This window comes from Panicum hallii, chromosome 6 (assembly GCF_002211085.1).
Source record: "Panicum hallii strain FIL2 chromosome 6, PHallii_v3.1, whole genome shotgun sequence".
Lineage (NCBI taxonomy): Eukaryota > Viridiplantae > Streptophyta > Magnoliopsida > Poales > Poaceae > Panicum > Panicum hallii.
Window position 1 is genome coordinate 10,231,706 of NC_038047.1, and position 26,340 is coordinate 10,258,045.

The 26,340-nt window shown below is 47.8% G+C and overlaps 3 protein-coding genes across 3 annotated transcripts; 1 reads left to right on the plus strand and 2 right to left on the minus strand.

The window, feature by feature from the left end:
* Positions 1-5,024: 5,024 nt before the first annotated feature.
* LOC112896810 (AFG1-like ATPase) lies at positions 5,025-11,202 on the minus strand. The gene is made up of 16 exons (XM_025964941.1): positions 11,063-11,202; positions 10,653-10,932; positions 9,639-9,935; positions 9,469-9,548; positions 9,272-9,372; positions 9,069-9,194; positions 7,144-7,213; positions 6,967-7,053; positions 6,824-6,889; positions 6,623-6,715; positions 6,473-6,529; positions 6,261-6,389; positions 6,097-6,187; positions 5,917-6,005; positions 5,448-5,638; positions 5,025-5,309 (listed from the first exon to the last, which is right to left on the minus strand). The coding sequence occupies exons 3-16, from the start codon at positions 9,871-9,873 to the stop codon at positions 5,192-5,194; spliced, it is 1,533 nt and encodes a 510-aa protein (XP_025820726.1). The 5' UTR covers positions 9,874-9,935; positions 10,653-10,932; positions 11,063-11,202; the 3' UTR covers positions 5,025-5,191.
* Positions 11,038-15,175, plus strand: LOC112896813. Its single transcript, XM_025964943.1, has 5 exons — positions 11,038-11,211; positions 11,406-11,664; positions 14,227-14,334; positions 14,419-14,537; positions 14,624-15,175. Exons 3-5 carry the CDS (start codon positions 14,271-14,273, stop codon positions 15,056-15,058), a joined length of 618 nt encoding a protein of 205 aa, XP_025820728.1. The 5' UTR covers positions 11,038-11,211; positions 11,406-11,664; positions 14,227-14,270; the 3' UTR covers positions 15,059-15,175.
* A 119-nt stretch (positions 15,176-15,294) lies between these two features.
* On the minus strand, positions 15,295-16,709 carry LOC112896811. The gene is made up of 5 exons (XM_025964942.1): positions 16,609-16,709; positions 16,006-16,515; positions 15,850-15,921; positions 15,696-15,774; positions 15,295-15,610 (listed from the first exon to the last, which is right to left on the minus strand). Exons 2-5 carry the CDS (start codon positions 16,513-16,515, stop codon positions 15,465-15,467), a joined length of 807 nt encoding a protein of 268 aa, XP_025820727.1. The 5' UTR covers positions 16,609-16,709; the 3' UTR covers positions 15,295-15,464.
* Positions 16,710-26,340: the final 9,631 nt, after the last annotated feature.

The window sequence follows — 26,340 nt, forward strand, 5'->3', positions numbered from 1 at the left end:
GGATACAACAGAGGTTTAGCTGATTGATGTGCTTAGGTCGTGTCTAACAGAGGCATGTCTACTGTGCTAGCTTACTGATCTAGGGTTGTGTGCTTTAGCTTGTGTAGCCATTTGATAAGTGCATTGGGTTCCCAATCGATCGATGAAAACATCGATGACTTTAGCAGAGGGATGATCCCTAAAATAGCTGTGTCTTAACTGAGATGTGCTTAAGTGTTATTCTAGGTAACTAAGTGTGGTTGTGTCGGCTCGATTACGTCAGCAAAACAATTCAGTGACGTATAGCCGATTGGAGTGTGGTTGAGGATATGTGACCGATAGATATATAGCCGATCTTTCAGTCGATAAATCGGCTGATAGAAGTGTGTGGACAAAGATGGGAAAACTAAGAATTGATCGGCCATATTAGATTGATATGGATGAACAACTAGAATCAGCTTGGATCAGCCGATAGCAAGATTCCTGAGGTCGTGTGTGCACTTTCGATACATCGACTATGTGCAGCCGATGTAGGACAGAACAAAAGAATTGTATCGGCAATAGCCGATACTAGAAAGATAACAATCGTATCAGCTAACCAGCCGATGGTAGAAGCATCGACTGACAGCTGTTACACAGGAACATCTTAGACTCAGGGAAACGGATGCTAAGTGGCTGGGTTGATAACCTGATACTGAAACATAGCTGTCGAGATGTATTAACTAAGCAGCAGATACACACAAACTAACAGGGATCCTTTTACGAAAAGGATCTTAAGGAAACGGCAATCAAGACAAGGTTAAAGTCTTGATAGCAGAGATAAGAGCACTCATATGAAAGGATTAACTAAACATTACACATCTCTATTTAAAACATTTATCCTATGGCTTACTTTTTAGCTATAACACAAGCATACAATATAAAGCATAATAAAACATTCATTCCCTAACACTTGACCTAGACCACACATCAAAGATTTCAACTCAAGATCACAACATAAAACTTGTAGAGTTTGACTTAGGGTTTCAAACAAAACTGATTTTACATTTTTATGAACTTCCTACGAAAATCTATGAAATGTAGAAGTTCACTGAGTTGGAATAAAGAAAACTCTGGAAAACTTGCAGAAAACATCCTAAAACTTTCTAAACCAAAGCAATTAAGTCTCTGGTCCAGGAAAACAGATAACAGGAAGTTAACGACTATATTCCGGCAAAGGAGTTGCCGGCATTAGGAAGATTTAGTGAATCAGGGCAAACCTTGGTTTTGGAGAAGAACAGGTGGAAAGTAAATTCCCGTGGCGAACAGGATCGGCGAAGAGAAAAGCTCGACGATGACGAGATTCCGTGGATGACGAAGGAGTTTGCCGGGAAGGGTTGCCGTGGGTGGAAGATGGCCGAAGGAGTAGTCTCCGTGGTGACTCGTGGTGATAGCGGTTGAGTGAGCCACGAGGGATATGAACTGTTGGAGGTCGTGGACCCTGGGACGAGACGATGGAGCCGGATTGGTTCGCTATGTTGACTCTTCCGCGAACCTCAGGGTTTTCCTGCTCACGGGTTGAACTTCTTCTGCTCACGCACGTGTGCCACTGAAACACGGCCGGCACACCCGCGTAGCTTCCTGCAGGACTGCTGTGCTTGGTTGCATCTCCAGTGCGTCGCTTCAGCTCTGCCCCCGCATCAACAGCCCCCAACCTGCATGCGCGTGGTCGGTTGCCTTGCATACACACGCACCTCTGCAAGGGTGAAGGGAGCTCGCCGTACTTGGCTGCACCGAGACTCCTCTGAGCTCGTCACGCCCGACCGCCGCCTTCGCTCCGCAACTTCTCCTTCCGACTTCCCGCGCCATAAGCGCTTCTCCGCCTCCGCTAGGATCAAGGTCTGCTCGCACCTGGCCACCTCCAAACCCTCCACGAGCAGTCCGCAGTGCCGCCTGACTTCGTCCGTTGCCTTCTCCTCGACGGCCTCCGATGTTCACCACGCGCGGCTCTATTGCTCCCGTGCGAATCCGCCCGCAACCATCGCACTGCAGCTCTTCCCGCACCGCGCGTGACTTCCCCGCACACCGACCCGGTCGCGGCCTGAGCGCGTCCAGCGGAGACACTGCTATGCGCTGCACGCCGAACCCGCCTCTACTGCTCCTCTGCTCTCTTGCGCGTGCTTCTGCCGCACGCACGTCCGCCCCTCGCTACTCTTCTTCCTCCTCATTTGCTGGACCCGCGTCGCTCCGGCCTTGTCGCGCCGCACCTGCACACCGTTGCCCTGCACAATTACTTCTCTTCTCCTGTTGCCGGACCCGCGCTTGCTCCGGCTTTGCCGTGTCATTCCCGCGCACGCCCGAACCGCGTGCGTTCTCGGCCCGCGTCACGTCTTGGTTACACTGCCCATCTTCTGCTCGCACGCTGCCGTACCGGTCCTCTTCTGCTCGCGCGCTGCCACGCCGCGAGCTTCGCTTCAGCGCCGCCTGGCTCACGTGCCGCTCACGCGTTTGCTCCACGCCTCCCGCACGCCGCCGGTGCCAGCCCACAGCTTCTGCGTCTGCACAGCCCGCCGCTTGGGTCCACTCTGCTCCGCCTGCTCGTCCGCGTGCTGCTCCACCCGCCGCCTGGCGTAGCGCCCGCTCGCGCGCCTGCGCGCCCAGCCGAGCCGCCCCCGCGCGCCCAGCACCCGAGCCGCCTGGATCCGTCGCGCCGTGGCCCTGCTCGCACCGCCAGCCGCCAGCGCCAGCCGCCCGCACGGCGCCTGCGCCGCGCCCCGCGAGCCTGCTGCCGCTCGCGCTCCGCGGCAGCCCGCGTCTGCGCGCCGCCCTCGAGCCCACGCCACGCCTGGGCCAGCCTCCGCCCGAGCCCGAGCGCCCGCACCGAGCCGCGCCGCCTGGCGCCTGCCTGCCCGCGCAGCGCTCGATCCGCCCGCACCACGCGCCAGCCCGCCCTGCGCTGGCTCCCGCCGCCAGCCGCGCTGCGCGCTGCTGCGCTCGCGCAGCGCCCGTGCCGTCGCCTGGTGAAGGAGAGGGAGGGAGGCAAGGGAGGACTTCCCTGGAAGAGACGCCGGCCAAAGCAAAGGAGAGAGAGAGGCGCCAGTGAAAAGATATGGCAGAGAGAGAAAGGAAGAACAGAGAAGAAGAAGGACTGGAATTCCCAAAGGACTTATGCGCAATTTAGAAAAACTGCAGGGACTTGTTTGTAAAGCAAAATTTTCCATTGATTTAAAACCCTAATGAAGAAATGCCCAAAACGAAAGTTGGAGAGTTTTTCAAACTCTACAACATTGCTTTAGGGCCCAAGTTCAAAAACTCAAAATTTATATTTTTATACGTAAAATTTTGAACAAAAGTTGGATTTGAATTACTTTTGTCCTAAAAAGCGTAACTTTATAAAATTTAGGACCTAAATGCAAACATTTATGACACGTCATGATGACGGGATAGACTCGTCATAATGATTGGATAGATATGTCCTAATGACTTGCTCCTTTTACACTTTAGCCCTGAGTAATTTTGAAAGTTACTTTTGTAAATCAAATACTTGCATAAAAGGACTTGTACTTTTATAAAATTACATAAACACCCTTATTTTCACAACTTTACCCAAAATTTTTATACAATTCAACACATGCATTACAAATGAAACTTTTAGGATATATATATATATATATATATATTTACAAGGGATAAAATGAGAAAAATATGTTTGCAAAACCACCCTTCACTTATTTTGAAATCACCTCCTATCTAATTACATTTTGCAAAAACAACCCTAGGTTTTTCTGTAATTACAAAAATACCCTTTTTACTTGCACTTTAATTTTCGAAAGCTTCACATAAACATACTCAAACTTTACACTAACAAGCACATACTTCACACTAACAAATTATGTGCCTAATTTACGAGTAATTGAACTGTCACATCCTCCCCACGATTGACGTCAAACTGTCGGTTCCGGAAATAGCCAGAAGCTAAACCAACTCGAATTGTGTATCGCGCGTCGTGATCGGACGTGGCCTAGCACACAATAACTTAAGATTTATACTGGTTCAGACAATCGTGCCCTACGTCCAGTCGGGGGTCAGTCGGTTGTATTGCTTGAGGCCAGGTGCTTGTGAGAGTTAGGGGAGTTACAAGCTTGCGAGTGGATGATGTGGTATGATCGAGATCCGTCGAGGTTGTTTTTCCTAGGCGGATGACCCTCCCTTTTATAATCCAAAGGGGGGGTCTCCGTTATAGGGGAACCAAAGGTAGAAAGAGTGAGGTAGGAAGATAGAGTGTTCCTTGCTTCATCAATCAGAGTCGCCAGTTTTGTCAGTCGGGGCCTTCGGATGACAACCATCCAAGTCCTGCATCATGGGGTGGCCGTCTTATCTTGTCCATGTGCGTCATACTCCGTCAGTCCGGGGGGGGGAGCGTGCGACGATAAGTACGGTACGGTAGTCACGCTCCGTCCCTGGCTCTACACCCCGTCACTCCGTTTGTGATGGAGGTGTGTGGTTGCCTTGTATGGCAAGTTGACTCCGGCGCGTTCGTCCTTATCCTCAGCACCTGGCCCCAAGGACGGTCAATGTGCGAGGCCTGGCCACGAGGACGGTCAGTGTGCGAGGCCCGACCAGCCCCTGACCTCGTCAGTCGTGGAAAGTGACACGTGCGTGGTGGAGTTCGGTTGGCGTCCCAAGTCGGGACCCTAGTACGGACCTAAACCTTGGTCACCCCCTCTGTCTAGGACGCGGGCCAAGGCTCCAGCGGATCGGCTGACTGGTCGGGACCGTGGGCCTGAACAGCATGGTGACTTCGGGACCGTGGGCCTAAACGGCATGGAGAAAGTCACAGCATAAGAGGACGCCTGTTTGATCCACGCGTGATCTTAGACCATCTAGAGTCCTAGCAGTCCCAGCAGGAAGTGGGCTTGCTGAGGACTCAGGTCCCTGGGCCCGTCACATGATATTATGTCTAAGCAAAGTAGTGGTCCTGTATGAAATAAGGACAACATCAAAACTGTGAGAAAACAATTAAGGGCCAACACGTTTTTGAGCGTAGGCCTCTCTGAAGGTCTGGGTTACATGTGAGATACAATACATTTTTCTTTCAGAAATTCAATATAGATGAGTAATTTTATGGATCACCCACCCGTTCGCAAAAATATTCTTACATAGCTTATTGCACATTTACATGGTGGGGTGAGTACAAGACGAATTCCAAATGTGAGGCACAGAAGGCTGCTTATTATGCTAGTACAACATCAGAATTATCTACAGCTTGCAAGGGCTGCGGTTGCTGCTGGTGCTGCCGCAATCTCGCTTCAAAGTCCTCCAAGTATTCCCTACTGTTGATCTCTGTCAACCTGTGATCACACAAAAGGGCTGATAGCATTAATTTAATCTAGACTCAAAGGGTTCATTCTAAATCGGCTTGGCAGACAAGAATTCAAAATAAAAATCTACAGACAGCTGAAAACATGTCTGAACTTATTTCTCATTACCTGCTAATGGTACGATCCTTTGCAAATCCAAGCTCGTTGTCCACACATAGGTCAGGGTCATCGCTTTTCTGTGAGCGTGAAGATCTAGGTGAAATCTTGTGTGCTTCAGCAACAGTCACAATATTCTCAAACAGTTCTATCGGTCCTGCCTCGGCTGTGCACAATAACCTTGCTTTGTTCTCATACATAACCTAAAAACTCATTAGTTATTTGGATATAAGAACACTTAGACTGCAGTATGCAAAATCAATCAGCAGAGAATTTCAGAATCCAGAATAAGGGGAAATGTATTTCAAGGTGCCTAAGTTCAAATAAGAACAATAAGATGTCTAAGTTTGAGGCAACCATACTGAATGTTGAGTTGCATGGTGTCATAAGTTCAGATATTAGAAACACAAAAGGTTGTCTGCACATACTGAGACTGAGAAAAACTTAAGCGTTATAAATTGGAAGGAAACAAGGACCATACATCAACCAGTGTGACAAACCGATAAGCTGATGTTCTGTTACTAGATCCAAACTTTGGAACCCCATCAAGTGCCAGGGTGTGAAATTTTTCTGCAGAGCAACAATTGGGTATCAGTTAGGTTATGTCAAAGAGTTTCAGAATCCAAACAGTAGAAATTATATTACAGCAATGTATACTTACTAAAGAGTCCAAAGTAATCTGCTGCACCTAAAGGTCTATCACAAAGATCTTCAAATGGAAAATATGCACAACCATTTGCTCCAAGGGGAACCTGCAAAATCATGGTTAAGTAATAGCAACAAAATGTGTTTTATGTGCAGTGCTTTGGTATACTACTACCAGACCTGTAATTTCCTTCCCATAATTACTTCAACAGTTTGTGGTCTGGGTTCCTCATCTCCATTTAAAGATTGGAGCTTCTGTTTCAGAAGTGTACTGTAATGTTTCCCGACCAAATAGAAACCTTGCTCAGCCTGATCAGATATCAGATTGAAGATGTCAAAAAGGGAAAGAGAAAGAAACCAAATACAGCAACTTGTAAAAGTAGGTAACATACAGAACCCAATTGACGATAGTCTACTGCAGATCCAATGGGGTGCACGATGCACCTTTCCTGCAATGGTGCACAAAGTAAACACGACCATACTAGCATATTAAACTTCAATTGACAGCGCATAGAAATTGATAAATGCGAAACAACTCATACTTTCAAGGTGTCAATGAATGGCAAGAAAAGGTCCCGTTGTAAGCCACCTTCATAAAGCTTATCAGGAGCGCGGTTAGAAGTCGAAACAAGAATCTGAGCACAAGACATGCAAATAAATCCATATCAAAAGTTGATGCATTTTATAGATAACCTGATTATTTAAGTCGCATAAGAAAGTGGAAGAAAATAGTAGCCACATACAACGCCTTTGCTGAACAATTGTCTGAACAGCCGGTTCAGAATCATAGCATCTGCAACGTCAGTTACCTGTGCGGTACAGTTGGACATGTTACAAACATAAATATTAGCAAATTGCTGCAATATTTAACCCCAGTAGAAAATACCATAAACTCATCAAGACATAATATGATAGCCTCATCTGAAATCTCGGCTGCTACAACATCAAGGGGATCTGAAACTCCTTTATGCATCTGCATATAGAAATGTGGCATGACAACATTTATCATATCCTCCTGAAGCTTGGAATTGGGAACTTAAGAAGACAATAATAAACAAATTACCTGAAGACGACTATGTACATTCAACATAAAATCATGGAAGTGAATACGTCTTTTTCTCCAATTAGATGGCCTGCCAAGACGGAATAACATCAGTTATCTAAAGTGAAAAATCAGCATAAATACAAATTATTTGTCTAAATATACTGCAAAGCCATGAGATTTGGATGCAAAATTTGTTTTTTTCCAGATTATTAGGAATCAAATTATCTTGCTGAATGAAAAAATTGACATGGAACACATGCCAGCATTTCATCTTTCCAACTAGCTTTTCCATCAACAAGAAAATATGACAAGATTTCTGTTGGTCACAGGCAGTACAGGTTCCTACTAAAGATTAGATAACTGCTGAGGCAACAAGCACAAACTCTGCCTATTTGCTTATATTTTCATCTTTTTTTTTATGCTGGGAGTATAAATTGACATAACCCCTGCATCATGAAAATTTTGTAATATGTTCTACAAAAGGTGCTGGGATGTAATCAAAGGAAGATTTATGACCTGTGCGATCAATTCCATAATCAGAAAGCCTCACAAATTTTCATTAATGCTTCAGTTTACCTTAGTGACTAAGATGTATAATGAATTGAATGATTTCATGCCAATTCTTAGACTAATTTGCTCTTAGATTCTGAAAGAGCTTTTAGACAGCAGGCTGCATAATGTTATTCCTGGTTCGGTCCATGTTAATCAATCTAGCTTCACTAAAACAGAGCAAATTCATATTTCAAGAAACATAGGCAAGGGAATTTCTTAAGAGAAGTGTAGTGAATTCTTTAATGAGCAAGGATCAATGGTTTCCATCACTACAGCAGTTGCCTAAGAATGCAACTCACAGTGAGCAAGTACCAATGATTTCCATCACTACATCAGCTTTATATTTCTTCTATATAGTTTGTGCTATCTATATGCAGTACTTTGGTGTGTCTATGGTAGGGATCTTCTTTGCCCTGCCCTTTGTACTTTTATTATTATTCTTCTTAATCAAAATGCTACGCAGCTCTCCTGCATGTTCGAGAAGAAAAAAAATAACACAATAGTTTATATGTGAATAAACACATTTGATACACATCTGTATGAACAAAATTATTGGCTATTGAAAAATAGTATAATATGTTTCTCCTTAGCAGATATAGATCAATGATAAACCTTGAGACTTCTCATATATAAGGTAGTTGTGGTATCTATATGTACATTGCATCCAGTGGCAAAGTATCCAGAAGGTGTTCTGAAACATTATGGTTTTGGTCTTTTGGAGGTTTTCGCTCTCACCTTCCACTAATAGGATCCAGGTATCCGGCCCGTTGATGCATTGCGCATCAACCACATATTCGGACAAATGCAGATCAAAACGTACCAAGTTTCAGGAATGTCAACTATCCGTTTTTATTTAAGAAAATTTCAATGTTAGGTGATACTATTAAAGCAACCAGTTGGAAAATTCATGAAAAAGGAAGCCATTTTTCTTCTGGTAGACTGCTACTTCCATCTTCCGATTCACATGCCACTAGTCTTCGAACAATTTCACTACAATGTGGATTTATACTAGTGCATTTGCTGTTTCTACGGTGGGTTCTGTTAATTCGCAATTGCACAAGATCCAAAAAGAATGGCGAAGAAAAATACTGACCCTTTGGATCTGAATAAGTGAATAGTTGTCATAACAGTTGTGATATGGAATCACTTAGATAGACTGATGTACCAGAAGAGCAATTAATATATTCACAAACTACTTAGACCTTTTGCAATTACGAATTAACAGACTGATGTACAAGAGCGTTAATATATTCAAAAACTACTTAGTAATGGACTGCTGAGGAAGTTTTAGTGCAATTTTAGAAGTATTTACACAATGATGATTCATAACATCATTATCATAATTCATAAACTGGTGTGAAGGAAATCTTGTCCTGAACTGATATACTTACAGTTGTTCATAGAACAGGTCCATAAGCATGGTCTTCCCTGTACCAACACCTCCATACAGGTACAGCCCCTTAACTGGAGCATAGGTAGAAGGCTGGGTAATGAGGCGGGACCATAGCCATCGACTCCTTCAATAATGAAGACTAATGTTAAGATAATGCACTTTATACAAAATGTCATCTCAGTGCTTTCAAACTGCTCTTACCGTCCTGATTTCTCAGATGACTTATATCTATCCAGCTGGCAGTCTTCTTCATTCTCAATCAACTCCTCATATAGCCTTTGTAATTGTTGAATTGTGTCAAGCTGTATGAACCAGTAAAAAGGTGTGAAAACTTTTTACCACAGCATTGAAGGAAGCTATCCAAGAAATGAGCCTTTGGTCAAGGACCAGAGCAAGACCTGAAAGCTATCGCCATCTACAAGCTCTCCTGATGCTATTCTCCTCTTGTATTCCGCCATCGGACCACCTCTTCCAGTATCTATAGGTGTAAGAAAGTAATTAAGTTGATTCAAATGGTCCCAAACAGAATATAAAAGGCACCACACCTAAAGAGAAATGAGAAATGAACCTTTGATTGAATCAGCAGCTACAGTGGAGAACATGGACCTCATTAGCTCCACACCTGGACTTGCAAATCGGCTAATTTCACCAGTACGATGTAGTGTGCTCAGTGAACGGGATGTCGAACTGCACATGATCAAAGCATTCTGCTGCCTGATCAATCTGGTTGCTGATGAGTGCCTCTTTCCATGGTGCTGGGTGAAATGGCGGAGCTGCCGGAGGGACCGAACTACTGGTCTCATCTTCCACTATGAATTCTATTTTTTCCACTTTCTAGGCAGGCACCACACGTAAGTTATGTAACCTACAAATGCAGCAGACCAAGAATCCATTAAAAAAACATAAACGGTACATCTCCTAAGAGTAGCATATTACCGACCATGTGAAGGAACACATCAATCATGTGGAACAAACAGGGTATCTTGAAAGTAAGCAAACAAGTTAAATAAATGGGGTGGGGTGGGAGCATGTGAGACTGTGACATGGAATCTAACATCCTAATAAAAGGTAACTAAGAAAATGACATGGAAAGAGTGCTTAGTAGTGAAAAAAAATGCAGCCACTACACATTTAGCTGCAATTAACAATAAGTCTAAGAAGTACCAAAAAAGGAAGCCGTAAAGTTTCCCAAGACGAACTTGGAATTCGTATCAAATGGACCAGAATCACTACAGCATAGATGTAATATTATTTTAATCCCCAAATCACCAGAGCAAGGGCTGGAGATGAGTGAATTTTTGCACGACAGGCTAAAAGTAGCAGCTCCAGGATTACCGGAGAGCACTGTTGCTTGGGTGTCTCAAAGATTAAAACTTGCTACAGATCGAGGAACACGGAATCGAGCAGGCGCCCGTTACCATCCAGTAACGAAAAAGGCACCAGAAAGGGAAATTCCGAGAAAATTGGTGCTCCAAGTCTTGCGGAGATACAGAGCAAATCACTAACGATCCCTAAAGAAATACCAATTCAATCTCCAAGAAACGATCCAGCTTTGAGATAAAGAACCGCCGCCCAATCTTACCTGAGCGGCAACTCCGGCGCAAGAACGGCGGCTGCGCTGTCCCCGCCCCGAGACCCGACAGCGCTGCCCGCCTCGCAGCGTGCAGGACACGACAATCCGCCGCAGAATTGCAGGAGACGACCCGGCGCCGCAACGCCGAGCGGACGCGGCAATTAGCAGCTGCCTCCTGCGGTGCCGTCCGCCGGCGACCAAGGCAGCCCCCAGAGAGGGACGGGAGGAGACGGATGGGAAGGGACAGCGACGGCGCCTCCAGCCAACCCTGTACTAGACTAGAAACCACCTTCCGTAACCCAACCCAACAATAATAGAGAAACGAAAAGGAGTTGAGAGGAATCGAATCAGAGTTGTATAACAAAGAACAGAGCCCTGGCAATAAACCGAGACGGGGAGGAATATCGGGATATACGCACCCCAATATCGGAGGCAACCAAGAAACCGGAACCGCGCCGGGCGCCGCTGCTTCGTCGTCAGCGTCAGCCCGCTCCAGTCGACAGCGACGAGTGCCCCCAGGGGGCGCGGTGTTCTCTTCCCGGGGCGTCACGAAAGATACCAGTCCCAGGTACGCCGCAGGAGGAGGGGGAGGAGGCGTGGAGTGGGGCGCGGGCGCGGCTCCGGGCGTCGGTCCGGCCGGCGCCAAGGGATCGGTGCTCTGTTCTTTTGTTATACAACTCTGATTCGATTCCTCTCAACTCCTTTTCGTTTCTCTATTATTGTTGGGTCGGGTTACGGAAGGTGGTTTCTGGTCTAGTACAGGGTTGGCTGGAGGCGCTGTCGCTGTCCCTCCCCATCCTTCTCCTCCCGTCCCTCTCTGGGGGCTGCCTTGGTCGCCGGCGGACGGCACCGCAGGAGGCAGCTGCTAATCGCCGCGTCCGCTCGGCGTTGCGGCGCCGGGTCGTCTCCTGCAATTCTGCGGCGGATTGTCGAGTCCTGCACGCTGCGAGGCGGGCAGCGCTGTCGGGTCTCGGGGCGGGGACCGTGCAGCCGCCGTTCTTGCGCCGGAGTTGCCGCTCAGGTAAGATTGGGCGGCGGTTCTTTATCTCAAAGCTGGATTGTTTCTTGGAGATTGAATTGGTATTTCTTTAGGGATCGTTAGTGATTTGCTCTGTATCTCCGCAAGACTTGGAGCACCAATTTTCTCGGAATTTCCCTTTCTGGTGCCTCTTTCGTTACTGGATGGTAACGGGCGCCCACTCGATTCCGTGTTCCTCGATCTGTAGCAAGTTTTAATCTTTGAGACACCCAAGCAACAGTGCTCTCTGGTAATCCTGGAGCTGCTACTTTAGCCCGTCGTGCAAAAATTCACTCATCTCCAGCCCTTGCTCTGGTGATTTGGGGATTAAAATCAACGTTCAAAAAAGCGCGCTTACACGCACGCCTAAGCGCGATTAAGCGCGACGCGGGAGGGTGGCGCTGCGCTTCGGCCGTAGGCGGCCTGTTCCGCGCAAGGCGCGCGTAGGCGACGCGGACGCACGCGGAAGCGCGACTGGGCGGCGCGGAAGTGCGGCTGGGCGGTGAAAAAGCGGCGGGCGGGAGTTTTTCAGCGAGCCGCGCGGGAGCTGGCGGGAGTTTTTGGCGCCAAGCTCAGTATTAGACGGGCTCCTCGCTCCCCCCTGTGCGCAGCCGCCCCCTCCCCCCCCCCCCGCCCCCCGCCGCTGCCCCCTGCTCCTCCCCGCGCGCCGGCGCTGCCCCTGCTCCCCCCGCGCCGCCGCCCCTGCTCCCCCACGCGCGCCGCCGCCCCTGCTCCCCCCCGCGCCGCCGCCCCCGCCCCTGCTCCCCCCGCGTGCTCCGCCACTGGTCTGGGATAGGGTCATCGCCGCCTGTGCGTCCTCCAGGTGCACCTAGCCTCTGCCTCCGCCCCCTATCTGTTTGTTCCTTCTCTGCTCTCTAACTCTCTCTAGGTCTAGGATGGCGTGTGATCCTAGTGCTGCTGCATCCATGGAGGCTGAGAACCATTTAAAGAGAAAATCCAGTGACATAGGATGGGAATGGGGACGTTTAGTTGATCCAAATGACAAGAATCGAGTCAAGTGCCTTCTTTGTGGCCATGAGAGCACAGGAGGTATACACAGGTTCAAACAACACCTTGGTCATGTTGGTACTGCAGTTGCAAAATGCAGGAAAGTGTGTCCTGAAGTTAAGCTCAAGTGCAAGAAGGATCTGGAATTAGCAATACAAAAGAAAAAAAAGAAGTTGCAGCATGATAAAGATGTTAGAGACAATGTGCAAGTGATAAATGTTGATGATGAGGTAGGCAGGGATGTGCAATCTGGTGTTGGAAGCTCAGTAACACCGAACCAACCAAACAAACTCGGCCCCATGGACAAGTTCGCTACACCTATTGATCCTAAAGCAGGTCGGGCTGATGCTAGGAGGCAACAAAATATCAATGAGGCTCTTTGGAAAGAGAGCACACACCTGGTGCAGCAATATGTTGCTAGATGGGTCTACACGCATGCCATTCCATTCCATGCTTGTGACAATGATGAGTTCAAGGAGATGGTTGAGGCTATTGGTCAATTTGGTCCTGGTTTTCAGCCACCAAGTTAGCATCAATTTAGAGAGAAGTTGCTCGAAGAGGAGCATGCTAGAACCAAGAACTTGCTGCAAGACCGTGAGGATGACAAGAACAAATATGGTTGCTCCATTATGACTGATGCTTGGACAGATATGAAGAGGAGAAGTATAATGAACATTTGCACACGTACCAGCCAAGGGACAAGCTTTATCAAGTCAAAAGAGATGTCAGATGTATCACACACAAGTGAAGTCATATTTGAGTTGGTGGATAAAGCAATTGAGGAATTAGGCTCAAGCTCTGTTGTGCAAGTAGTGACAGACAATGCTTCTAACAATATGGGAGCTAAGGCATTGTTGCATGACAAGAGGCCTAACATTTTTTGGAGTTCTTGTGCAACTCACACAATCAATTTGATGCTACAAGGCATTGGCAGCCTTCCAAGATTCAAGAAGATAATTGATCAAGCTAAAGCATTCACCATCTTTGTCTATGGTCACCACCGCACCTTAGCATGTATGAGATCATTCACATTGAAGAGAGATATTATAAGACCAGGGGTTACCAGATTTGCTACAGCCTTCCTTACTTTGCAAAGCTTGATGGAGAAAAAGGATGATCTTAGAAAGATGGTAGTGGATTCAAAGTGGTATGACTTACCCGATACAAAGTCTAAGAAGGGAAAGGAGGCAACAGCAACGGTGCTAAGCATAGCTTTTTGGAACGGTGTGGCACTTTGCTTGAAGGTGTTTGAGCCTCTTGTCAAACTTCTTCATTTGGTAGATGGGGATGTGAAGCCAGCTATGGGTTTTCTATATGGAGAACTAGTCAAGGCAAAAAAGGAGATTAAGGATGCATTTGGGAATGTGGAGAAGAACTACAAAGAAGTCATAACAATTGTTGACAAAAAAATGAAAAATAGGCTTGATTCCCCGCTGCATGTGGCTGCATACATGTTGAACCCATATTATAGTTATAACAACAGCAACATCTTCTCTAATTCGGCTATGGTGGAAAAATTCATGCTATGTGTTGAGACTTTTTTCTATGGTGATGAAGAGAAAGCTTACAGGGTAGTCAATGAGGACTTGGATAAGTTTCAAATGAAACAAGGATCCTTCTCAAAAAAGATGGCAAGGAGTTGTGAACGCTTTGAGTTCAGTCCAGGTAACTTGTAGCCTTGTACAACAATCTGAAATTAATTTTGATTTGCTACATGTATGAACTTTGATGACTTTTCTTCATTTCTAGCATCTTGGTGGAGGCTGTATGGAGGTGGAGTACCAGATTTGCAAACACTTGCTGTTAGAATCCTTTCATTAACCACAAGCTCATCAGGTTGTGAAAGGAATTGGAGCCTTATTGAACAGGTCACAGCCACTTATCCACTTTGCTATCTATTTTACACACCTATAAATAATTGACAAGAGTTGTAATGAGTGCATTCTTTTTGCAGATTCATACAAAGAGAAGGAACAGATTAACAGCAGAACGCCTCAACTCTCTTGTCTACATCCAGTTCAACAATAAGATGCTGTCCAAGAAAGAAAAAATTACCCGAAACAAGAACTATGAGGTGCTCTTGAGTGTTGATTCTTCAGAAGCTCAAGGATTTTTCTATGAGGGAGGGGACAAAGATGCACTAGTTCACTTCAGGGATGAGGATGAGAAACAAATGCCAGGGACAGGTATACCATGGTCTGTCCTAGGAGATGCAATGGGAGTAGAGGAGGAGCTTCAACCTTGCAGGAGTGCAAGAGTTGCTAGAGAAGTGGATGAAGAAGACTGGGAATCTGAGCAAGAAGATGATGACAATGTGGATGACGATATTGATTATGAGGACGATGATTGTGAGATTACAAAATCCAATGATTCTGTCCAGTTGGATTGATGATTAGTGGCACTGCAGTAATGGAATGCTGCCAATGCATATGTAATATGCAGTTATGAACTATGAACTATATATATATATATATATATATATATATATATTATACTAACGCTTATACTAACGCTTATATATTATACTAACGCTTAAGCACGATTACTCTTTTTGCCGAGCCCAACGCCCGCCTAGCGCCTAGCGCTTTTTTTACCCTTGATTAAAATAATATTACATCTAAGCTGTAGTGATTCTGGTCCATTTGATACGAATTCCAAGTTCGTCTCGGGAAACTTTACGGCCTCCTTTTTTGGTACTTCTTAGACTTATTGTTAATTGCAGCTAAATGTGTAGTGGCTGCATTTCTTTTCACTACTGAGCACTCTTTCCATGTCATTTTCTTAGTTACCTTTTATTAGGATGTTAGATTCCATGTCACAGTCTCACATGCTCCCACCCCACCCCATTTATTTAACTCATTCAAGTGGTACCGAACACCACGAAAAGGGGGCAGAAATCCAGGTTTGGCTCCATATCCGGCATCAACTAGGTAGAACTTGCCTAGCATACAAGGGATATGTATGTAAGCTATACTAGGTATTAAATTTCATAACTAAAATAATGAGCTACACAAGTTTTATTTTACCTTCAGGAACACGAAGACCATTTTCCCTCTCTAAAGCATCCCGTAAGACTAGAGCGTCATGGGCTGTCCCCTCCCAACCGGCCAAGACAAATGTGAATCGAAGATTAAAATCTACAGCTGCCATGACATTTTGAGTAGCATAACTCTTTCTACCACGAAAGGAAGCCTCCTTGTGTTTAGGAACAGAGGCTCGCACGTGTGTGCCATCTATTGCTCCAATACAATCCTATTATACAATTAGAATGGAAATAATATCAGAAATTACAATCTGAACTCCACCCTTAAAATGAAGGGGAGATAGGCCTCACACCTTAAAGTAAGGATCCCATCTTGGGATTCCTGCAATTTTAGCTGGAGTTGATGTCGATGGTGGTGTAATGAAGTCCTTTCGTAGCTCTCCAATAGCGTGAATTACTTTGTTGAAATACCAACTAACAGTTTCACCGGACCTATCAAAATTGGTGCCAACTAACCTATTTCTAACATTGTGACCTACTGTGTTTAAAAACATTGCAACCTGCTGCTCAACACACAAATGTATGGTGTCTTGCAAAAGGCCCCGGTCCCTAAAAAGCTTACAAAATCGGAAAAAAGATGCTCTATTAAGTCTAAGCATATTGACACAAGTTACATCATTCTTCCATATCTTATTATTCAGATACTCAATTCTCATTCTATCCCTCTCCTCGATTGGAGCATAGGTAATTGGTTCTACAGGTTCACAGCGTTTTCTTTTTCTAGATTGAATAATCATGGCCATCATTGAAAGTAACATATGCGCTGCAGCTGTGTAAATGAAAAGTTGCTGCTTCTTATCCATCTAAATTATACAGAAAAAAGATAAAATCAATAAATTTTTAAGGCATAACAAATAATCACACAACGCATATATTCAGTAGCTGTAACCTTCTACCTTCTGAGGCGTGTACGCTGCCTTCGTTCCTCCAGCCAAATTTCTCCTGCGAACTGCCAAAATCAAAAATAAAGAATCACTGACAGATCAAGATCAAGAAGCAGATCAAGACAGGGCGCAACCAGGCGCCGGGGGGGGGGGGGGGCTCTGGTGGTGCGGTGCCTAGCGGGAGACAAGCCAGGGGGGTGCTCCAGGCCACCGCGGGGGGAGGGGGGGGGGGCGCCGCGCGGCAGAGGCGAGAGGGGCGGTCACTCACCTGCAGAGGGGAGAGGGGCGGGCGGTGATGGGCACCGGGGCTCGCGCGCGTGGGAGGCAAGCGCTCGCGTCCGCTCGTTTTTACCGACTGTCTCGTTCCGCATCCTCGGACTATATTCCTCTGCGGAGCCGCTCCGTTCCCCTGTTTCTTAAGCAAACACCGGTAAGTCAGTCCCGGGCACGGATTGGAGTCGGACACTGGACTTGCTTTCTTTTACTGCTGATGAATGCTGATGCACCCTGGACGGGAGGATCTTCTGTGGCAGACGAGGGGTAGCCTGGGCTGCCCAGTCCTTTTCTCCCCTTGCAAATCTTTTGGAGGCCATATACCATGCCGGATCTACGAATTTTCGCATGGGTGGTTCGACAGCCAGCTGCACGCCTGCAAACCGGTTCAATTTCAAATATGGCATAACTCACTGTATCGAAAGTTTGGCGGAATCAAGTTTCAAATTGGCTTAAATTGTAGCACATCTTATTCGGATAGGAGGATATGACATGGTCACTGGTCTTAAATGAGATCCAATAGCAAATTAAGAAAACAACAAAACAGCAACTTCATCGAGTGTCTGTTTATGTGCAAGCCCCTTCTAAAACCCCAATTTCAAGGAAACCAAAGATTTTTGTCATAACTCCTAATGCCCAAATGGAAAGAGGCCAACCAAGAGGATGAAAGCATAGGGCCGCGCGGAGCACAATACTTCTTTTTTTTAGTGGGCGGAGCACAATACTTGGTGAGACGTCTTGCGAGTGGGGCCCTTTGTCTGTATCGCTAGTGTTAGTGCCGCACGCTTCGTCAGCGAAGAAACGCACGCTTGACACAGCCAACCACATGGGGGGCTACACGGGAGAGAAAGTGTTGGGTGTTGTTTATGCTCCTTCGTAAACGGGTCTCAGATACGCGGTTGGTGAGGAAACGGACAGTTGGAAAGGGGAGCGGAAACACCTAAAAAAATGGAACAAAAACATAATGCATTTCCCATCTATTTTCCCTAAAATGCAACATACTCATGTCCAAAAAATAAATCGTTCTAGAATTCAAAATTTATCTCAAAATACAAATCATTTTACTCTATGTAGTATGTGTATATGCATGCAGCCATCAATTAATACTAAATATGCTGATAAATAGAGGCAAGTAAGACTATTTACATCTTATTAACTTGTCACAGAATTTCTAACATGATTTCTAAATACGGAGCGAGTATGTTCAGTTTGAGTTCTTGAAATTTTGGGTGCGGCCGCCCTTACCTTAGTGACCCAGCAGATCTCTGTTACGCTTGCAATCACACAAGCACGACAACTAGAGTGCTCCTTCTTGCCACGTGAAGCCTGCGTTAACATAGACCAATGAGCTGTCCACGTCTCTTCATTCTTCCTTGTACCCTTTTTCCATTCGTATCTCATGCATATCTAGCTAAGGATGATCAACTGCTACTTCCTCCATCTCAAAATAAATATTCATTTAGCATTCAAATTTTATCCACAAAGTATATTCTTTTAGATTGTAATGAAATCCATCTAATTAAATTAATATCAAATACTAATATCAAATACGAATAAAAATATATATAGAGAAACACATAGAGCCAATTAAATATTTAGTAGATGTTATTTTTCTAGTTGCAATACATATGCATTTATTAAGAATCTATAGAACCAAATAAATAATGCAGTTTTCAATCACAACTACTGTAAAGTAATTAAGGGCAGTTCTTATAAGTAGTAATGCACCCGGCTAATCCTAGTTTAGGATAATTTTGGGGGAAATCAAGGAATGCTAGATCAAGAGGCGTATGAACACGGGAAGCACACAAGGGTTTAGAGTGGTTCGGGCCGCCGCAGCGTAAAACCCTACGTCCACTGTGAGATGTATTGCCTGAGCCTGTGAATCTTGTGGTGTCCGTGGAACTTGAGAGCTTGTGTTCTAACGTTTGCGCTCACCCTTTTATAGGCTCAAGGGGAGCGCGTACACTGAGCAGAGTCCTGACAGGTGGACCCGGCGACATATTAAATAACGTACACATCAGAGCCTTAAATGCCACAGATTCGGAAATCTTCATCTTCGGCCCCCGTGCGTATCCTCTACCAGGGTATGGTCATGTGCCGTCTCGCTAGCACAGGGTCTGCTATCAGTGACATGCGTAGTGGGAGACGTGCTGTCACCGTAGGGTCAGTTCCCGCTGACAGGCGAAGGGGCTACGTTGACCTGCCGTGCTGTAGCCTCCGCGCACTGTAGCAGCGCACGCCGCGGCCCTCCTGCAGCAGGTCATAATAACCCTTCGCTCACGCGCGCGGCGCTGTGATGTGACTATACGCCCCTCGCCCGCGCACGTGGTGCGGTGATGCGATGCGCCGCCTCGGTAACTGGCGGGCTTACCGTGGTGTCAGCATACCTGCCCAACGTGTCAGTGGGCAGCCCATGCCCTGTCTCGGGCACACACACCCCAACCACCCGCATTTAATGCGGTAGTTGGGCTAGCTTCTCGCAGAAGGCTGGCTGCCACCGAACACGTGGCGGTGCTGGTTTAGCGGCCACTTCCTCAGGGGCACGTGGAGGCACTGGACCCCCTCCCCGGTGGGAAGGGAGGTCCGGACCCCCTGGCAGGCCCAGGCGCACAGGCCCCCTGGTGGTCCGGCTTCCACATGTAGAGGCCCAAGACTACCCCGCGGTGGTCCGGGCCCGCAGTAGCCGTTCCTGAGCACCTTGTCCTCGCGGGCACGTGGAGGCGCCAGACCTGCTAGAGTGTCGGGGGAGGTCCGGAGACCGTGCCCCCAGTTGTCAGGCCCGGGCTGTACGCCCTGTCACCCAAAAGCTTAGCGCAAGGTTACGGATAACCACGCGCCCCTCGGGCTGGACACACTAGTAGGAGGTACCCCTGTCTGTATGTATCGACAGAGGCCCCCGGGCCCACCTCGGGTGAGGAACGAACCCGCAGGTGGGGCTATAATCTTGTGTCGCGCCGGGTGGACAACTTGCGCCCACTGTGAAAGGGCAAGAAGGACTTCCCCTCCGGCGAGATCACCAAGGCGTCATCCTCTGCCCGTGTTCTACGCGCCTGACGGATCAGCTTCCTGTCTTATTCGCACATGTCTCGCCATACTGGCGGTTCGGATTCCACCTTTTCCTCCCGCCTCCAGCGACCACACCTTTGACCGGCGGGCCCGGGCCCACCGATCATAGGGGGTGAGAGGCGGGCGCTTGGTGCGAACGACTCTTCGGATTCCCCTCGGTCGCCGTGGAGTCCAAGGGGGATCCACTTTATATAAAGGTATGTGCCGCAGGGATCGGCTACCTTTTCGCACTTGCCTTCTCCAGACGCCGCAGCGCCCTTTCGTCTTCACTCACACTTTTGCGATTTGCCTTCTGCGCCTAGCGCTTTCTTCTCTTCCTGCATCCTTGCAATCCTTCCCCTCGCATCTGCGGCGATCTCCACTATGTCTCCTCTTAGACATCCCCGCTGCTTCCAGCGCTAGGAATAGCTGAACTCGGTGCGCCACCTCTTGGGGTGGACTACACCGAAGCTCGCCGGGAAGATCTGGGTAGGCTCGAGCTCCCTCAACGACCTGGTCGCGGGGGAGTTCGTCCTCTTCAATGCGTACATCTCCTGCGGGATAGCCCCTTCGATCTCCTCCTTCTTCCTTCTGCTCCTGGAGGAGTTCGGTCTTCAGCTCCAGCACCTCACCCCCCACTCCATCCTCCTCGTGTCCGTCTTCATCCACTTCATGGAGATGTTCGTGGGGGTGCGGCTCTACATCACCATCTTCAGGCACTTCTGCGCCCTGGTCGAGTCAGGGAGGAGCAAGTGCCTCGTGGGCGCCTACTACTTCCAGCTTAGGCACGGGATGTCCAGTTCCTACATCAGCGCCTTCTCCAGCGCCAAGTGGGAGGACTGGCGCATGGACTGGATCATCGTCATGACCAATGCCAACGACCGCCTCGAGCTGCCGACCGAAGGGCCCCTCCTCGACCGCAGCAGCTGGAAGGCCAGGCCGTCCCTATGGGCGGAGCTCAACCCAGTGCTGGACCGGGTCAAGACTCTGGCGAGGGGTGGCCTGACGTCCATGATGGTGCTGGGCGACTTCCTGAGGTGCCGCATCGCTCCCCTGCAACAACGATCTAGGATGGCCTGCATGTTCACCAGGGTGAACGACTGCAGCAGGATCGTGCACGGGGCCGGCTTAGATCTGTCCGGCGCGGAGCTGGAGGTCCTGATTCGGGCGATGACCGGCGAGGCGTATGCCCCGGAGCTACTGGTGCTCCCGAGAGGGATCAAGGCCCTGTGCGAGGACCAGGTGATGCAGACGGCGGTCCTGGCGTCGCTGCCAACCCTTGACGAGGGCGGCCTGGCGGTCTGGCAGGTGAGGGGCGACCCCAATCGCGGGATATGGATCCCCGGCACCTCGCCCGACAGCCACCAGCGCGCCGATCCAAGCCCCGGTGTGTCCAACCATGGAGGCCGGCTCCCTCCGGGATGGAGAAGGCGCCAGAGGCGGCCACCTCGCGGAGCAGCTGGGACCGCGAGGAGGACAGGTCGCGGAGGCTCCGCCGTGGCGATGGATCCTTCATGGGGGAGCCGGCCCCCAAGCACCAGAAGACGGCGGAGTCGGGGGCGCAGATGTTATCCCCATAACTCAGGCGGGTCAGAAAGGTGGGCCGAGAGGCAAGATGGGCTCAAAAGGTAATCATAGTGGGCTTGCGGATCGAACCTTTATACAGGTGTTTGAAGCCAAGGTTGGCCATGTATCTAGATAGGCATGTGTGTTTAAATAATTTAGATAGAGATAGCCAAGATTCGTGTCGTGTTTAGTTAGGATTGGTTAGAGAAGGCAAGTCTCCGGACTATAAATATGTACCCTGGATTATGAATCAATGAATCAATCAATCAATCAATCATTCACCAACAACTCTCGGCGCATCGCCACCCCTGTTCTAGGGTTTCTCGGGTAAGTGTCGTGCAGCCCCGATCACGCCCCGCATGATCGGGGCGGCATCATCCCTGCTTATCCACCTTTTGTGTTTCTTGTTCTGAAGCGTTGTTGATGGCGAGTAGCACTAGTTATCTTAACGTTTATAGAGTAGCATCGGTTCTTTCATGCCTTATTCATGCATCGTTTGTTTGTTACCTGTAAATGTTTAGCTGTCACTGTGCTCGATCTCGGGTATAAGGACAGCACCTTGCTCTATTCTTGTTTAGTAGATCCAATCTGTTATGGTTAATCTTTGTTCATCGAAGATTTAGTTTAATTTCTACATGATTAGGCCCTTCAAACGGATTGAATGTTCTGGCAGTATATTTGGTGCTTTATAACAGCTTAAAAAGGGATTGTTCTGGGAATTGGCTTCCAGTTGGTTTTTAGGCCAGTGTTTAGGTTGTTGTTTCGTTACCTTCCGTATCTGTTAGGCTCAATTATGTGTAGTATGTTCCGGTTATGCAGTGAAAGCTTTAACCGTCGTAGATTGGATTAGCTTAATAATTACAGAGCAAGTTTTATATTACCATCGGATATGTTTGCCTTCTTCATATTTATAGATTCGATCTACTACTGAATACAATCGGCCCTTTACAGCCGATATAGGAAGTCACCCAATGAGCCGATCACGGCTTGGACTAATGTTTATACGTGTCTGTGCATGCAGAAAACTAACATATAACACCTTCCTGATCAGGTACAAGGTTAGGTGGCATGCCTAGCAACCCAAACATCAGTACGTGTGCTGGATCTCGGGCCGTTGACCGAGGGACCGGGGCCCACCAGCAGTCCCGGGAGCCTCCCGGCTTCTCGTGTTGCCTATCGCTGCTCGCCGGTGGGTTTTGACCGACAACACATTCTGGCACGCCCGGTGGGACCATCTTCATCAACTTCATCAACTTCCGCAGACGGGATGATGAGAGATGATCCGATCACGTACGAGGAGCTGCCTGCTGAACACAAGCAGAAATACGAGGAGATCAAGGCTCTCTTCGAAGCCGATCTCATCAGCTCTTTCAAGAAGACCTGCCACCACGGCGTTAGGTGGAAGGGATTTTCACCTGAAGGCGCTCTTGACAGTGTAGATCTATCCACCCCTTCAGAAGATCGTATCAGAGCTCTACGTCAGGAAGTAAACTGTGTGGTGGCCCACTCACTACACCGACACTCCGAGAGCTTGGTAAATGCTTTCGAGCGTGTTGCGCTGCGCGTGGTCCAGGAAATCGTGAAGCATCAATACTCTCTAACTGGACCTACCTTGGGGAGTTATAAGGGAGAGTTGCCATTCCAGGCTAGACCACCACTGCCTTATGTGCTCACGGCTTCGGAGTCACACGGCTCCCCGGAATATGTTGTTTACAAGGTGGGAGGTGACCCTGTGGATCACCAATTCTTCAGCGAGCCGCCCAAGGAGATCCCGCATGGGTATATGTGTGCTTATATACCGGATAGCAATAATCCGGTATACTCAGTGCAGGGAATGGCTGGAGGAGTTTCCAGGGCAGATGCTGGCAAACAAGCGTGGCTAGCTGCCTATGCCACCGGGCCAAGTCACGATAGTGCGCACTCGGCCCCAGGAGCGCAGACGGTAGGTTAGATTAGTGCCATCCTAAGAGATCAATTTGGCATTCTACCAAAGAGGAGGGCGATCGGCTATACTAAGCGGTATCCTAGTTACTATGATTTAATTCCCCTACCGCTTAAGTATCGGCTTCCTGAGTTCACCAAATTCAGTGGAGCAGAAGGATCTAGCTCCATCGAGCACGTGAGCCGATACTTAGCGCAACTAGGGATGATCTCGGTGTCGGATCCCTAGCGAGTGAGGTTTTTCTCGCAGTCTCTCACAGGGCCAGCCTTTGGATGGTTCACATTGTTAGGCCCTGATTCGATCCGCACCTGGGAGCAGCTGGAGGAGAAATTTCATATTCAGTATCACTCGGAAGCTGCGGAGGCGGGAATAGCCGACTTGGCATAGGTACGGCAGAAGCGTGGGGAAACCGTGGCGGAATATATCCAACACTTCAGAGAGGTGAAGAACCGATGTTACTCGACCCGTATTTCAGAGAAGGAGGCGGTCGAGTTGGCATCCTTGGGATTACTAAAGCCGATCAGGGATTTGGCTTTCCAATTAGAGTTCAACTCTTTGGCGCACTTGGTGCAAAAGTTAACGACATATGAACAGCGCCACCCAAAGCTATACCAAGACAAGTTCAAGCATCAAGTGACATTGATCGACACAGAAGACGCTGAAGACTCTGGGGATGATCAGGAAGTAGCAGTTGCAGAATGGACTCGGGGGGCAAATCCCGTGTCCTGCAAGTGGGTGAAGCAGCAAGGGCCTGCGAAAGGTTTTGACTTCGACGTGAGAAAAGTTGAACAGATATTTGATCTGTTATTGAAGGAAAAACAGTTGAAGTTACGTGAAGGTTGCAAGCCTCCTACGGCACAGAAGCTGCACGGGAGATCATATTGTAAGTGGCATCACTCTTTCACTCACAACACGAGCGACTGCAAGGAATTCCGTCAGCAGATCCAATCGGCTATTGAGCAAGGCCGATTGATCTTGGGCCAAACCGCCATGAAGGTTGACACCCAGCCCTTCCCGAGTGTGAACATGGTGGAAGGTTATGACCAGTCTGCGAGACGGCATTTAGATTTCGCACTTGGCATTAACATGACAGGGCTCGCGCCACGCCGCCGAACCAAGAACGAAGAGGCCGATCCTTGCGATCTGCCCCAAAAAGGAGAAATGGGATATATCACGGAAGAACAAGTAAGGCATGTCAGGAATCAGCGGCCAGCCTCTTCTGATCTCCTCAATAAGTATGAGTACCAGTACCAGCAGCGTCTCCAGCGCGAGTCAGATGAGGAAGAGTATGAACGCCGTACTAGAAAAAGTTTGAAGAAATAGGAAGACACGCGTGATCATTGGCATCGCCCGTTCTTCAGGTATTGTTGGGATTCCGGCATGAGTCGATTGCCTATTACCAAGGATTGCCCGGAGTGCGGATCCCGGAAGCGAGATGCAGAGGGGGTCTTGGTTTTCCGGCGTATGGGACCTGTGCCACCCCAGCAAGAACAGATTCAACCACCACGAAGAAGGGTGGACTTCGAAGAAGAAGAAGATAAGTATCACCGTCCGTGCTGGTGCCCTGATGGACTTAACTGTTCCCAGAAATTCAGCGGTTGCATAGCTTGGAAGAAACTGAGGCTAGATATCTTGAGTTATTGAGGAAGGCAGGCCCGGATTTGGCGGACAAGGTCCACTACACGTAGAAAAGGGAGTCGCGCCCTCCCAGGAAGGAGTGGCGGCCAAGATCAACAAGAGCCGATGCGAAGACATTAGCTGATCCGCATATGGTGTTTGTGCTCCCTGTGGAGTTCCGCGCTCGAGGCCGTGAGGAATTATCAGTAGCCTAGCTTGACTTGGGGCCACGGCCGGTAATATTTGAGAAGCCACAAGCAAAGAACTACAAGCATTTGAAGGCTTTATATCTCAAGGGGTACATAAACGGCCAGCCCGTCAGCAAGATGTTAGTTGACACAGGAGCGGCAGTTAACATAATGCCGTACTCAGTGCTGCGCCACTTGGGGTGGTCCGCTGGAGATTTGATCAAGACCAACGTCACGCTAAGCGACTTCAACGGCCAAACTTCAGAGGCACAAGGCGTCCTTAGTGTGGAACTAACCGTTGGAAACAAGACTGTCCCGACCTCTTTCTTTATCGTCAATGGCAAGAGCACGTACAACATCCTACTTGGCAGGGATTGGATCCATGCCAACTGCTGCATCCCTTCCACAATGCATCAATGTCTAATTCAGTGGGATGGAGATGAGGTAGAGGTGGTTCATGCAGATGACTCGATCGAGATCTCGCATGCTGCCATGAGCATCTGGGATGCGGAAGACCAAGAGCCGATCTCGGAGATTAGTTTGGAAGGCTGCGACCGCATTGAAGCTACAAAAAATGGGGTGAGGCTGGTCTTATCCACTGGCCTTACAGAATAGATGAGTCACAAAGAACGAGCTGCTCTGACGCACTTGTTGAGGCCGATTGTGACACTCAGGTAATTAGTTAGGTTATACCTTAGATTTTAAGCATGCTTGTATGTTCAAAGTTTGGCAAAAATATACTTTATGTATGCAATGCTATGAAAGAAAGGATGTTTAAGTAATTAATATTAATTAAAGGTCCTTTTATGCAAAATGGATGGGGAATGAGGGAAAAGTTTAAAAGCATAAGGGTTATTTTGCAAAAAGTAATATCAGTGGTTAAATTTCAAAAATATGTATGAAATTACCATAGGGTGTATGTGTAAAAGTAATTTTACTTAGGGATTTACATAAAATATGAAATTATTACTAAGTCTATTCTATTTCCAAAACTATTGCTCAAATGTAGATGAACCTTAAAGAGAAGTTGTAGAGTTTGAAAAACCATGCACTTTTGATTTTTGGACCATCTTCATTTGAGCATTGGTTTAAAAGTTACAAGCCCTTTTC